Raw genomic sequence first — 15335 nt, 5'->3', positions numbered from 1 at the left:
GAGTTCTCTAATGCTGTCCTTTTAAGTGCTGCAGTCAAAGGCTTTTTGTTTACTTTTGAGTACTTTGATAAAAAACCCCTTGAAATATTTCTGTTTGAACAAGAGAATATGCAGAAATYACCTGCAAACAAAATGAAAGAAGGTAACTGGAGTAAACTGGAGAAYATACACATTTGTATTTTATGCAAATACTGAAAAGATTATGTGACTAGATGTTTTCATCAGGATTAATGGTGCAAAAGTAAATTGGAAAAACACACAAGTTTTTACATTGTATGGTTTGATTGAGAGGCAAAGAATAAACTGTAGAACAAAGGCTCCGTCATCTGAGCAGGTAGCAACTTTGTATGACTGTAGAATGCRTAAAAGTAGATAATCAGGTTCCATTTTTCTCAGTTTAATCCCTGAGGTAATTGGTGATTTCTGGGTAAGCAGGGTGAAAATAAATGCAAATTAGGTAATATGATGGATTAGATAAAGTTGATTTCTGTGGCAGATTGCAACTTGGAATACCTAAAAATAAATGGTTCAATTCYTGAAGCACCTGAAAGCAAAACAAARGCTGTGTGATACGAAGGGGAAACATCAGGGAATGGGAAGAATGGTCAGAGAGAGGTAAAGAGGCCATGTTTTCAGTTAAAAATGTAAAATCACAGTTCTTCAAATGGTGTTACTTGAGACTGGGCTGTAATGCCAGTTTGAGCTCTTATCAGGGCACAATTCAAACCTTTTACAAGTCACASGTGTTCAGTTGGTAAAGCCACAAGCTGGAAGTGTGCATGATGGGCCTTTGATTTCTGGGTTTCAGCCAGCTCAGTGTCCACTCCCAGCTCCATCTCTCTTGTAATTTAATTTTATTTACCATTTACAGAATTAGATTTTGAAGTGTGATTTGTAATTTGATYTTGCCAACCACTGGATTTCTTAACTGGGAGTTTGGAAGAATAGTACGAAATAGGGTAGATATCAGGTCAGATTTGTGGAGTGATATTACTAATGTACTCTGTAAGCTCATTTGTTATATGAACATACAAAAAATTGAGCAAGATATGTCAGTTTTTAATTACAAAMCTGAAAGCATTTTTATTTAAATTAAATGCCTGCTTGCCATAATAAGCACAGTGGATGCACAACATATTCTTTGCCACCTTTGCCTGACCAAGGCTTTTTATTTTGTGAGCTTTTGCCCCTTTCCCCCCAGCACTGCCGGCAGTGCCGCAGCGTCGGTGCCTTTGGAGCCAACTGCACACATGACCTGTGGATGCAGGGGAAGCTAAGATGGAAGTGCTTCTGATCTTGCACTTCTGGARAGAGAGATAAAATATTTGAGGTATGGTGGGAGGGAAGGGCTGCGCCAAGAAGAGGGTGTGGTGTACAGTGTCTCAGCTGCGGTGTAGCTGCATACCGRAGTCATCCTTAGGTGGGGAAACAAATGGTGATTAAAGGCTGCCAGTTCTGATTTCTTTGTGTTCCATCTTCCACATCGATACTTCAGCTGCCAGGAAGAAGTTAACCTTGTTAAGGACTTGCTTTGCTTTCCGGAGCAGTAATTCTTGGTATGCCCTCACTGCAGCCCTGACAGCTCGATAGTGATCCTCGGCAGTGCAGTTCTTCGGAAGGGTCGGGTTTCTTGTCTGCTGCTGAGGAAGTTCTGTGGCAGCCACATGCAGCTACGCTTTACTGTTGTTTTAGGACCTAATTACTGCTCTGCTGCTCTTGCTTAGTGAAGAGGAAGCTGTAACCGGTACTTCCCTGCTTTGAAAGAAAAGGGAATTCTTAGAGGTTTTTTCCCATGCTGGCGGTGTTAGTCATAGTCACTATTCTCCACAAATGGACTTGTGTATGCAGTTCCAGTGAATATTGGTCTTTCACTGCAAACAAGTGCTGATGCTACAGAGTTCACTTCCTCCTAGATAAAAAAAAAATGGTTTGTTTTTTTTCTTTTGCGTTAGTGATGCCATTGTATGCAAGGGCTTTTTTAGCAAGTCCATGTAATAGCACTCAATCACTTCTCATTTTCCTGTTTTAGAACTTGGCTCCTCACCCAAATATTTTTGTTCATTATGTGCAGATGTTTTGCCACTTACTTGGGCAACATTTATTGTTAAAGCATTTAAGGGTTCTTAAACATCAGTTTGAACATGGTTCGTGTCATTTCTGACCATGGGTCAATCGGTGTTTTAAGAACTGCAAGAAAAGGATGAGAATTTAAAATGCTCAGTCTCTTCTGCTTGTAATGAGTATTCCTTTCTGTTTTCAAGTTGTGCTTAGTTTGAGGCAAACTTGTATTGTGTAAAGGGTTTTTTTTTTTTGGCTCTTTATTATATGCAGGGCATATTTCAGTGAGCAGTTACCAGGAAAATCCTAATTCACAGGTGAGGCATGAGCTGGCTTGGGACAACATCCCGTGAAAAGCCTCCTCCTTCAGGGAGAAGGTGACCAGGAGAGATTGGTGCTCTGCAGCTGGCACTGAMTCACTTTTTAGCAAACTTTTTTGGTGTTTTTAAATAATTTGTTTCAATCAGTCTCGTGATAGCTACTGCAGGAGCACTTCTGGTCTGTCTTTTGCTGGGTTCAAAGAGAGTTGGCCTAAAAGAACCACCTCCCATTGCTGGTTCGTTGGGTTTTTTAATCCAGTTTTTTGGCTCACAGCATTAATTAAATGTCATTCTTTTCCTGTATCTGACATGGCTTACAYTCAAAGGACCAGACCACAACAAAGCTGAAAGACATTTGTTTGGCAGACTAAGGATGTTTGTCTTTTGCCTGGAAACATTTGTAGAGCTCCTGTTGACGGAAAATGAGCTGTTTAACAAGCTGGGAATACTTTTTAATCTCAGTATTAGAAATTAAACTGACGAGAACTGTTTGCAGTTGTTTGTCTGCCTTTATTATCTCATTCTGACAAGTTCCTAAAATGAAGAAAATAATTTTCTCTGTTTGAACCTTCATGTTACATTTTCTGATATTACACCTTGTTCTATGTTCCTGAGGGCAGGGAACCTCAGAGGTGTGAGGTTTTATCATACCTGGCTGTTTGCAATGAATTTTACTGTGTGATGATAGTTACCATGTCATTTCCTAGAAGCTGATGCACGTAATATTTGGGGGGAATTAAATCTTTCAAACCTTTATCCAGCATACTTTGGGAAAGTTGTATGATGTTCTACCTTTTATTCCTCTGTGAGAAATAGGCTGTAATACATAATACAGTGTCAGGCATTTGCAGATACCCCTGTGGAAGTTTCTGTCTGCATCAAAATGCCACATATAACAGACARACTGACTAAGGGTGCACAGTCTGAAGTGGATTTGTCTAACTGAAATTACAATTTGGTGGTGGTTGTATCCTATTCACAAGTATTTTTATTTTTAAATTCCTCTGAGACAAAAATAGTCTGTTTTTTAAAAGAGCTTGTTCCAARTCACCCACTTGAACAAATGGCTCATAATGTAGAAGCTGCTTTTTGACATGCTTCATTTGGGTTAGTAAAGCAGAAAGTCATTTTGTGGACCAGTGTTTTGGAGAGAGTGACCCAGTAGGCTTTATCTGGGTATTGGAGGTGGAAGATATCAGGTATCAATTGAAAGTGAATTAAGCAAACTGTTTTCAAAATTCTAAAAACTGATAAGAGGCTTTCRGTTATATAAGCTGTGATTAAAAGTATTAATGGAGTATTCAGAATATATTATACACCAGTTTAGCTGAAATGAATGAAAAGCAAGAAAAGAATAGCTGTAGATTCAACTGCTTTTAAATTTCTGATGATCAAGAGAGARATGATGTAGTCTACCTTGTCTAATTGCATATGAAAAAGCTCCAGAAATAACATAGTTTAAAAAAGAAAAGAAGGCAATTTTACCTCTCTGGAGGATAAAGAAAACATGCATGCACAGGTTTGAAACTATTTTGCATGGCCAGTAATTTACTTGATCRATCAATCGTGATTGCATTTAAGCAGCTTGTCATCTAGCAAAGTGTCAGGCATAGACCTGGATAATAAGATAATTAAAAGCATTTGGAAAACTGTTTTTTCCCTGTATTCAGGTASTGTGCCAATCCCAGCTGTGGCTGTAACAGGGAGAAGGTCTCCTGGGCAGCCCAGTGAGGATTGCTCCCCAGGTGTTGGCCTTTGCAGAAATTSTGTGATTCTGAAATACCAGAAAGCAGAGAGTGGTTAGGACAACAGGTCTCCAAATTGTGAATTTGCCCTATTGATTTATTTCAAACSCACTCCTTGCATTTTCTTCTATTAAAATTCACAAAGGCATAAGGATTTTGTTTTGTTGACTCTTTGGCTGTTTTCTGTTTGTTTCTGATGTTTCACCTTTTTTAATTACAAAATTTCGCCTTTTTTTGTTTTTAATGAGTAATACAYTTACAAGTTTTTGAGTTACTACTARTATGTGTAGACATTCCAAATTTCTTCACGTTATCTGAAATCTGACCTGAGACAAATCTTGCAGCACTTTTTCTTCCTTACTGTTAATAGCAATGCTGCTATCTCATATTTACAAAAGTCTTGTGTTTTTCCTATGTCTGCATTCCCTTGGAGCTGTGGACTTCCAGTCTGCTTCAGTCTCTTTACATTATGTTCAACATGATCTGTTAGGTTACTGGTGTTCCTGTAGAAATTTGAGTTAGTTTTCTAATAAAACCTCTGGATTACTCCCACTTCCTGAAGCATGCTGTTAGAAAATAATTGACTCTAAGAACATCAGCCCTCTGGAGTCTTGGGCTRGCATGGGGGATCTGCAGAGGGAGARCAGCTCCACACYCGACTGCCATTTAGTGCAGTTCATAAAAAGAGAATTCTTTGGTTTTCTGAATACAAGAGTATTTGTACTTCAAGTTTTTTTGTTACAGTATTTTATCTTGGAATTGCTTCTAACTAATCTGCTCTTTACCAGCTTTGTTAAAAGCACTGTTATATGTTGCAGTAATACCACCTGTGGCATTTTTAGTATTGCAGTTAAAAATGTATGTGAATCTTACAATGGCCTTTTGCATAAGAGTTTTGAGAGGTGGAAATAATTCACAACTGGTCAATAATAACCATGCTTTCATTTCTAGTTTGTTAAATGTCACTGATATTTTCATTCAGTTGCAGAAGGGCAGTTTGATCTGTGTGACTGGCAAAGCTGAAATCTTCAGAATAGTTACTCCAGCAAACCCCTCTTCACACGAGTATTGGCAGTGGGGGAGGGACAGACAGGACATGGAACATGACAATGTCCTTACGATCAGTGCACTGTCTCTGGATTTAGGACAGGGGATATAATGTCATGCTGCAGCTTGAAATGGGCAGTTGTCCCTCACCACCATCCTGCTGGGGTGAGCTAGAGATGGAGTGCTTTCATATGGGGGTGTTGTGTGTTTTGTGAGATTTTTCTTTTAAATTATTTCCTGGACCTTGTGTGTCAGTCAGGGTTAACACCAGTGCTTGCATAAAGAGAAGCAGCATCATGGGGTCAGGAAAACACCGTTTGTGTTCTGCCCTATTAATTTTGGCAAGTACTTTCAACATGTTGCRCTGCTGGGCAGGCTTGGGGCTGTGTCTGGCAGTGAGTCAGTGGAGCTGTGCTGGCAGAGCCAGCACTGGATGCTGCTGTGTCTCAGTTGCCTTGCAGGAATCATTCTGAAGGGCTGAGGGGTGGCCTTGTCTTCCCATCTCTCCTTAGAACTTGCTACTTGCTAGTGTAGTTGGATAACATGATTTTTTGCACAATTGAAGCAGCTGGTTTTTCACCTGTGAGCTGCTGTTGTAGCACAGTAATTCCTGGGCTTCAGCAAAGTACTAAAGAATGCTGAATTCACCGGGGTCTTCTAAAGGTGTTCTGGTGGGGATTCATAAAATTTTGGAACTGTACTTTCTGTGAAGGGAATGGAAGTTGTGTGAGATGCACTGGTCAGYAGGAAGCTGCGTGGGCTCACAATGGTCTTCTTGAAAATCTACAAACCACAGGGCTAAGGTCACTTTTTTCCACAGCTGTCTGGAGTCCTTCATGGGTGTTTTCAGATTTTTTTAGGGTTGATTTGTTTGGGAGGTGTGTTAAGCAGGCATTTAACTTTTCCCTTCAGTAAGTACTTATTTCATGAATGTGATTGAAATGGTAATAATGTTTGCCTTTTGTGTTTAAGTAACTATATCAAAATCATTAGTCTTTACAAAGAATGACCATTTGTTAGTGATTTAATTAACTTATTTCATGTTTTATGTTTATTTCAGCTCTTTAGAGAAGTAAGAATAATGAAGATCTTAAATCATCCAAATATAGGTACCTTGTTTCTTTCACATAATTGCCATTTCTGTCCACTGCTAAGATTGTTGTGGTATGAGTTCAAAAGATTATTTTGCACTAGAGTGTGAATTTACAGTAAGATAGCAGTAGTAAATAGTATTTCAGAACTGTGTGTTTGAAAAGAAATAATAGACTATAAACATTTTGATCCCCTTGCACGGAACTGATGTTTGCATAGGTAACTGATAATTTTGTCCTTTTTGARTATAGTATTGATTTTTGACTGAATTCAGGCTCTCACTAAAAATTAGCATATACACCAAAACCAAGAAGTGGTCAAGAGTTTTTTCAAGTYTTTACATTTAAATGATGTGGTATTGCTGTGGGACTGTCAACAGTCTGACTGATCACTGGTTTGTCAACACTTGTGTCAGTTCAAAACACAACAGTGGTTATGGCTGATGTTCAAATCTGTGCARGTTGTGCTTAATTATGTTCCTATRTAACAGAAGCAAAATATTGTTCTGTATGAGTTGACCAAATGTGTTACAGTATTCTCTATGTAGGAATGTTCAACAGAAAAAGCTTCTTCAKAGTGAATAGTCTGATAYTATCAAGTGGCAAGCAAATAGTTTGGGTATTTTTCTCAGACAGATTTCTCTGGGGGTTTAACATAATACTTCTCCAGCTAGTTAACTGATGACTAAATGTCTTTCTTTTCTAGTGAAGCTATTTGAAGTCATTGAAACTGAAAAAACTCTCTATTTAATAATGGAATATGCAAGTGGGGGTAAGTACCTCTCTACTGCAGTGACACACGAAAGCAAATTGCTGAGTGAGAGGAAGCACTTCTTTTCTTGAAAGTTTTGCTTGCTTTTTCAGCAAATATTTATGTCAAAGTAGTGTAAAATGTTAAACAAAATCTTTAATATTCACTGGGACTTGTTTGGTCAACTTAAATAGTGAATGTAACTTGTAAAACCTACTACAACTTAGTAATATTTGCTTTGTTTTCCCAACTCAAATTAATTGAGAATCTTTTCTTAGCCACTGTACATTCCTGCCCATATCAAATACTAATCTTCTCAATTKATTGTATTGAGTTCCCCTACATCTGGTGTCCTGTTTTGTGTAAGATATTTTGTAAAAACATGTTCAGATGAAACATTTCTGTGTTTCTTTAACAAAAGCATGGGCACTGCAACTTCTGTTTTTAGATGTTGATGACATCTTTCATATCTTAATCATAGGCCTTCTACTGTSAAGAATTGTTAGGCTTAGCCTTATGCCATTTTAGGAGGAACTTTAAATGCTTTTCCTGATTGTAGAGGGGATGGAAAAGGGCACACCATGCAGTGTCAGATATTTTCACCACAGCCAGAATTAAGGTATTCAGGCTTAAGTTACTCCTTGCTGGCTAGAACCTAATAGCACTCAGCTTGTCAGTGTGACCCTTTAGCATCAGCATCTGGGAATCTCAAACAGTTGAGGTTTTTCTTCAGTTTTAGGAAGGTTGATAAACTTCTTTCCCGAGAAAATCAGCCTTGAATTCTGATTCTGACATTGGATTATGTGAAGTTTAGTCAATTGCTCCAAGTAGAGCAAGATTCTCTACCTGCCTGTTTTCTTCCAGCAGGTTCCTAAATGCTCAGCCAAGATTTAGCTAATCAGGAACAGAGTGGGTATTATACCATTAAAATGTTGACTAGTACAGGTGTTTGGGGAGACATCTCTGTACTATTTGATGGTATTAGACTTAAAAGTGAAGTCCTATTGCCATCTAGTGATTGGCTTCTAGGAGGTGGAAAGGCCAGTGGTTCTCTAAAGGAGTGAGARCCTTTCATAGGGTGATAAGAAAGATATAAATACTGTACTGAAATAAAAGGCCAAGAGCAGTAGCTTTTGATGTGCCATGCTGGGCAGCACAGGAATGGCTGGTAATTACAGTGGCAGGTGTCAGTTTCCCCTATTTCCCCTTTACCAAGGCAGAGGTGATGCACATGAACTCTGGCTGCAGGATGAAAGTTACTGTTGCTGCARCTGCAACGTTTCATATAAATTGGGGATAATTCTTTCTCCAGTGTCTTTTTCCCTGAATTGTGAAGAAGTGTTCAGGYTTGCTGCTTCCAGGTTTTTTAAGAAACAGCAGTGAAATACAGCTGAGAGAGTTATCTGAGATGAGTATTAACGAATACGCTGCAGAGGGAAGTAAGACCATTTTATAGGAAGTCCTGATATTCCCTCAGATGGCTCAGTTGTTGCTTTTCCTGTAGTGTGACCCCTTTTTATTGCAATTTGGTGGAGTTGCTTCTTTTAAAAAAGTAAATATGGTGTTATTCAGCTCTTCCATTGTGAGGTGGCTGTCTACAAATCTGTGTTTCCTTACTCTGTAGGGAATGTTTAAATATTTGAACCACTTCTGAAGTTGTTATGGGTTTTGAATACTAGCAAGGAATTTTTGAAACTGTGTTATYATTCTGTGTTTGTAGATCTTTATATAGATGACTATTGAAAGAAGACCTCCCGTGCTTTCACAAATGTGGCAATGTTTTATGAGACASTGGTCTGCACCTAAAGTTCAAACATTGTAGTCTGTATTGATGTGTTCTGAAATTACTACACTGGTAGAGGGGAAAAACTGAAACACAGTAGGTCTTCAGTAATCTTTAGTCATCCACAGCCATACAACAGTGGGCTTGTTTAGTGTATTTTACAGGTATGATGGTTGTGTGAGGGATTATGTCAGCACGTCCTGCTATGCTCTTGTGACCCTCCTTGTGGGTACTTCTCCAAGCCTAGGTTAAAGCCAAGGTATCTGATTTTGTTCAGAACAATTTTATWTATAAATTAAAATTCTAGTGTTGGTATGATGGTATTTACAGGTACCTTATATTCTCATATATGAAGATTTTTTTGTGAAGCAAAAGAAACTCTTGTGAGAAAGTCTGTGAAGGAGTACATGTTGTCTTGCTACTCAGTTTCTATCCTAAGTAATTGGAAGGAAATGGTTTCCTTTATGTATATCCAGTCACTCATTATTTTCTTGAAAAGAGATGATGGTGTAGTAAATTGCACAGCAGTTGTGCCTTGTTCTTTTGAGCTGTCCTGTAATCATAAACTCAAAGTACAGTCATTCCAGTGAAGCTGCTGTGGGCAACTGCTGGAGAGGAATCTCTACGTTCTGAAATTGGCATTAATGTATCTCGTTATTGAATTGTAGGGGAGGTGTTTGACTATCTGGTTGCACATGGAAGAATGAAGGAAAAGGAGGCTAGAGCTAAATTTAGACAGGTATGTATMACATTCCAATACGTCAGCTTTCCCCCCACCCCTGTTTTTAATGCTGAAAAGAGTAAAACAGCTGTCCTTTGCATTTGACTTACAGCAGTGTTCAGCAGGCTGTGGGCTTGTAGCTCTGAGTAAGGAAAAACTTAGGTCACAGTAGTACTTTGAAGGAGTCAGTAGTCTGTTCTGGTGCTGGCTTCCTTAGTGCTGAGTGCCAGGATGTCCAGGAGTGCCAGAACACAGAKTCTGCTTGGTTTGGAAGTGTATTCATTCCAAAATGCATTTCCTCTGGGTTACTTTTATATGTCCTTAGCTCAGCAGGTCTGTAACATTTTGGAAGTTGTTCAAGAGTAACAGGCTACAAACAAGCCAGTTTCAAAATGCAGACAGTCATGTAATAGGGATCCATTCACATCCATATGCTTACATGAGAAGRGACTGTTTAATAGTCGTTTCAAAAAGTCACAGAAAAGTAGTTTCTAGACTTGTTAGTTTAGCTTTCTTTATGATGGATAGGGTAGCCCTGCCAAGATGTTGGAATTTCATTGATCTGTAAAAAGCATTTCCATTCTACAGTAAAACAGTACTGAACATTCCCAGATATTTTTGCATAACTAATTTAAATCCAAATGTCTTCTCTGCATCTTCTAGAGTTTCAGATCTGACCGGTCTGATACCCTTGTTCTCTGCTCTTGTGCAGGCATTTGTAAATGCTTWTTCCCTTTGGTCACTTGGATAACCTAGGTAATGTTATGAAAAATAATAAATGCTCTTCATGACATTGAGCAAAATTATGACATAAAAGCAAAATTATGCTCTTAATGGCACTTGAAAATAATGAGTAGGGACAAGAGTGTTTTATTAAATGATGTGTAGGGATTTTAAACTGCTGGATCATGGCAGTAATGTRTTGGTTTCCCTACTGGAAAGAGAGGCTCTGATAGTTTCACTTCTTAAGCATAGCCATACGTAAAAGAAATTTGATATAAGATATGAGACTTTCAGGAACTAAATTAATGGATTTCCTTTGTTTTTTCTCTTTAAATCTTTTATTTACCCTTTAAAATCTTTTTTTTGGGGAAAAAAACACACCAAAACAGCCACCACAACACAAACAAAACAAGGCAAAAGCAACTGCAGACTTCATAAACCCAGAAGTCATTTGTGATTATTGAAGTTATACAGCTTGATAGTAAGGAAAATTTTTCTTTACTCTTCAACAAAGTCTTGTATGTCTTTTTAAAGCTGCTTCCTTCACTTTCATATTCTGGTAGGTAGAGAGCTTTCCTTTGTGACTGAAGGTTTCTGGTTCATGCTTCTGTGCTGTCTTTGAGTGGAAGTGGTGGGATGTGGAATAGTCATTCCCACTTCAGCATCTCTTCTAAATCCCAGGCTGTTGCCTTTGTAATGTCACTTGAAGAGCTTCAGAGTAACTTGAGAGGGTTGACTGTTCTCTGTCAGATGTGAATATTGAAAACTTCTACTGATACAGTGTCTGCTCTGAGTCCTAATATTCTTTTATCAGGAGCTATGTGGAAAAAGATCTTGCAGTAATTACATTGAAATTGCATGTTTCTTCAACAAATACCTATTTTTTCCTAACAATTTGACTCCCATTTAAGTGAAAACTTACAGAAACAGGTCAAACATGTTTTACAGGTACACTTGGTGTTTAATTTTATGGGRTAATGTGGGTAGTACAGGATATATRTAGCTTCATTTTCAAAAAGAAATTTGGAGGAAAAGAATTTAGAAGGTAGTTACCTCCTGAGCTGGGTATTTGAYTCATCAAGAATTGGTTTTATGTACTCTCAGCTTGAAAATTTTTTGAGTTGGTTTGTTGGAGGTTTTTTATATTTCAGGAGAATAAATGCTGTCTATAAAGATACAGATGGCCTCACTTGTATGCACTTGAATACACTTTTCAGTTTTTTCTTGAAAGTCTCCTGGTGCAGACAGCTGTGCTCTGTCCTCCCACAACAGCTGACTTCCTGGCTGCTTAGCTTAACCAGTTTTAGAGGACCTTGATCTCAAAGAARGGAGGTTCTTGAAAGCTTCAAAAGCCTCAGTTCCTGGGAAAAAAAAAAAGAGAGAACCTTAGAAATATGCAGAGAAGAGAAACCGTAGCACAAGCTGATTGRGCTTTGCTAGAGAGAAGAGCATTCATGCAGGATGAAAGTCAGGTAACTTTGATCAGAGCTTGGCATTTTATTGGATGCTAAAGCTCAGGCTGAGGAACAGTGTCAAAGGAAACGAGATCTTGCTGGGTTCATGGGTCATAAAACTATTCATTTCACCTTACTGTAGTTCTGGAATAGCTTCATATCGATTTTGGCCATTGTTGGAGAAAGAATTCACTCTGCAGACCTTTTATCTGATGCAGTGCAGCTGTTCTCTGTTAGAGACTTATGACATAAGAGTATGTTTTTTTAAATTTGTTAACTGTTTTAGCAGACAGTGGCTCTTTCTAAACTGAAGAAACAGTTGTGCCATGGTATTGAGATTAGTTCTTACAATAGGTTGTATTATATCTTGTTTTCAGATCATGTTTCTTCTTCTTTCAGTAGATGGGATTTCTGTATCAAACACTTGTGTTTTGTCTGAGGAGACACTTCCTCTCTAGCAGGCAAAGAGCAGAATTCTGTAATTCTCCCTTCTTTGCTTGTTAAAAATAAAATGAGACTATTTTCTAGTCCATTTTGTTACATATATGTAAGGTTTTTAGCAGGAAAATAGAATGTAAAAGACARTAATCATATTATTCTGGTTGCACTTGACAGAGAACATAGGAGAAGGTACAAAGTCTAAAAATACAACTATGCYATACAGTTCTTTATTTCAATTTGAGAATGTTTTGCATTCTTAATGTCACCTTATTCTTCTTCCCTGTTACAGACTTCTAACTGGTTCAGTTTCATCCTTTTTCCACAGAAAAATCTGAGGCAGAACAGCAAGTCTCCTTAAATTCATGTGTATTAGTTCTCCCTMTTTTCTGCAAGCAATAAGATCTGGCCACCTTCAGTCTTCTTCTCACTGTTTCCCTGCTGAAGCAATTTAGAATTCTTAATGCTGGTAGATGTTAAGACAGATCTTGGAAAATGAGAAAGTTCACAAAATACATCTTATTGTTGTGTTCCAGTAAAGCAAGAGAATGCTCTTGGCAGTGTGGAAGGGGCCTTGAGAGGTCATTTACCTATTCTTTTGTCATTTAATCCTGGTAGAGAATGGTTTCTCTGCCTAGAGAGAACTGCTTCTTCAAAATCTATGTTTACATAGATTTCTTTTAAATCACTCTTTAGGAAAGTTTTTCAATGCTCCAATTGTTACTTCTAACAAAAGCTCAGATGGTTTTTCCCCTCCTCTGCTCACCTGCCAAGTGTCAGAAAATTCCTCACACAAGGTTAGGACCTGTTAATGGAAACAGTGCTGGAAGGTGGAAGACAAGGAATTCAGTCTGGTGACTGAATTAGCTGAATAGCTTTGTGCTATTTTTCATTCAGCTATGACTGCTGTTCTTCAATTATTAATGTCCTATACATTGCATTATTTCACTTCGTGTGGATTGGACTCACTCCTKCAGTCTCTCTGCCATCCTGTTGCAATGCAGAGTGGTTCAAAAGCATCTCCGAARGAAACTACTGATTGATCATCTGCTCCACCTTCCGCTCTTAGGCAGTCACAATAAAGCAGTTCAGGAGTGAGTGGGGATTGTGCTGTGTCTCTGCAATCCTGAATAAAGCCTGAGGTGTTTGTCATGCTGCCAGCATTGGAAGCCCCTGCAGAGTGAGCTTGTGACTGGCACTGAGGTAATGGTAGCAGAGAGAAAAGGAAGGGAAACAAAAAGGAGGGGCAAATGGTGGTGTGTGAGCACTTTGGCAGTTTCAGTAACTGCAAAAAGCTGCACTTGGAGTCTGAAAGAGGGAACCAGTATGTAAATGARCAAGCAAAACCAGAATGAAGGTGTAGGGAATGGAAATAGCAACTTTCCGTAGACTGCTTGGTTTCTAAGGTGACATTTTGCATGTGAGCAGTTCAATAATACAGGGCATAAAGATCATTTTGGTCCTTATGTTTCAAGTACAAAACTTACTGGTGCATCAGTTATTTGATCTACAAGAACCTACCAAGAATTTTCATAGGCTCTGAATACTCAGGGAGAGAATCCTTGCTCCCTACCACTACAGGAGGATCCTTAAACTAAGCTGGTGATCTGATCCTGTGTTATTTTCTTGTAACAGTAATGCTACCTCATCTTTCTGCTGGGGAGGTCTTCTTACTCATGAATGAATACTGAAAATATATTTATTTAAATGTAGCAACTATTTTTATGTACAGTTCCACTTATTTTCAGAAATCATAACATCTGCCTCAATTCTGACCATGYATGTGTGACAAAATGCATTTGACAGCATTTGTGGTCATGCAWGAATAATGCTTTATCCAGCTTTTCCATACGTGTTGAGTTCTGCAGCAATTCTTATGACTCTTAAGCAATGTATGTCGGGACAGCACTGTGTAAAGAGCTTATATGGTTTGCTATATAAAGCAGGAAAAACTTTATGATATTTGGAAATTATGATGGAAGAAATTATTCCATTACACTTGAGAGATACAAGGGAGTTTTTCCATTGAGCTTGCTATGGTATACAAAATACACTAAACCTTATATACTTCGACAGCAGATCTCTGTCAGATGCCTAGTTGCTTCTCMCTGCATAAGTTTTGACAAACAGGCTGTTTCCCAGTAGTTTCTCAAGTAATTAGAGCCCATTTCTTACTCTTTTCTCTCTGGCATGGCATGAAAAATCACCTCTGGAGAGGGCCTGGAAAACCTCAGTCTAGGGGGAAAGCTTTCATAGCTGTATACAGTATTGGAATGGAAACACTTCAGTAACCTTTCTGAAAGTCATTGSTTCTACTGGTCTATAATTAGCCACACAGGAAAAACAAAATCCTCGTTCAAGTATAGGAGAAACCAAATAGATCAAATAACATCGAAGTTATTCAGCAGCTTTWTCCCAAATATACTGGTCACTGTAGTGGTTGGTTGTGTAGCTCTGACTGGATAACTCCACGTCAATTTAAATAATAAATGTTGAAATCTTTGATTAAAGTTCCTGCTTCTTTGATTTGTCACTTACATAATTTGGCTTGTTTTCTATCCAGATAGTATCTGCAGTGCAGTATTGCCATCAAAAACATATTGTTCATAGAGATCTCAAGGTGAGTAGGAAAAAGTGTGTGCAGTTTATGTGTGTCAGCTTCTGTACCTGTGGGTGTGATCTTTATTGTGTATAAAATAAGAGTTTATACTGAGCTTTCTGATTTATTTATTTCTCTACATATGTTAAAGCAAGTTTTGAGCAATATTTGCCACTTAGAACCAATTTAAATAAAAGGAAGAGGATTTATAAGGCTTTTAGATACAGACATTTAATGGCTGCTGAAAGATGATTCTCACCCGGTGGTCACATTCAGATATGATATAGGTCAGARATAGCTGAAAAATCTTTTTGTTTCTTTTTTTTAAAAAGAGGTAGTTTGATAGAGATATGACCAGAGGTGGTGTCCAACAGAATGAATTACCAGTAGTGATAATGAAACTGAAGTATGGCTTCTTTGTATCTTGGCCTGAAARATCATATCTCTTCTTTAAACTGTGCCTTTTATATTAATAATATTGCTACTTAATTTGTTAGACTTGACATAGCTTTGTAACTTAAAAAACAGCACCACCACCACCCAAAAAGAACACTTGAAAACAGTTTAAAGGTTATGTTTATTACCAAACTACTGCAAGAATACCC

At 38.1% G+C, this 15335-nt stretch overlaps 1 protein-coding gene across 8 annotated transcripts in view; it reads left to right on the top strand.

Annotated features, from left to right (window-relative positions):
* MARK3 (microtubule affinity regulating kinase 3) overlaps positions 1–15335 on the top strand; it is a 60374-nt gene that overhangs the window by 19708 nt on the left and 25331 nt on the right. For all 8 annotated transcript variants that reach the window (XM_057365730.1, XM_057365729.1, XM_057365731.1 and 5 more), the window contains exons 4-7: positions 6231–6279; positions 6968–7033; positions 9464–9534; positions 14695–14751. In XM_057365730.1, the coding sequence (XP_057221713.1) occupies positions 6231–6279; positions 6968–7033; positions 9464–9534; positions 14695–14751 (243 nt within the window). The remainder of the gene's footprint in view (positions 1–6230; positions 6280–6967; positions 7034–9463; positions 9535–14694; positions 14752–15335) is intronic.

The sequence above is a fragment of the Malurus melanocephalus genome, unplaced genomic scaffold (genome assembly GCF_030028575.1).
Source record: "Malurus melanocephalus ecotype Western Australia unplaced genomic scaffold, MMel_1.1 scaffold_57, whole genome shotgun sequence".
Classification (NCBI taxonomy): domain Eukaryota; kingdom Metazoa; phylum Chordata; class Aves; order Passeriformes; family Maluridae; genus Malurus; species Malurus melanocephalus.
The sequence above is the reverse complement of the archived record's forward strand: the minus strand, read 5'-3'. Positions and strand labels throughout refer to the sequence as shown.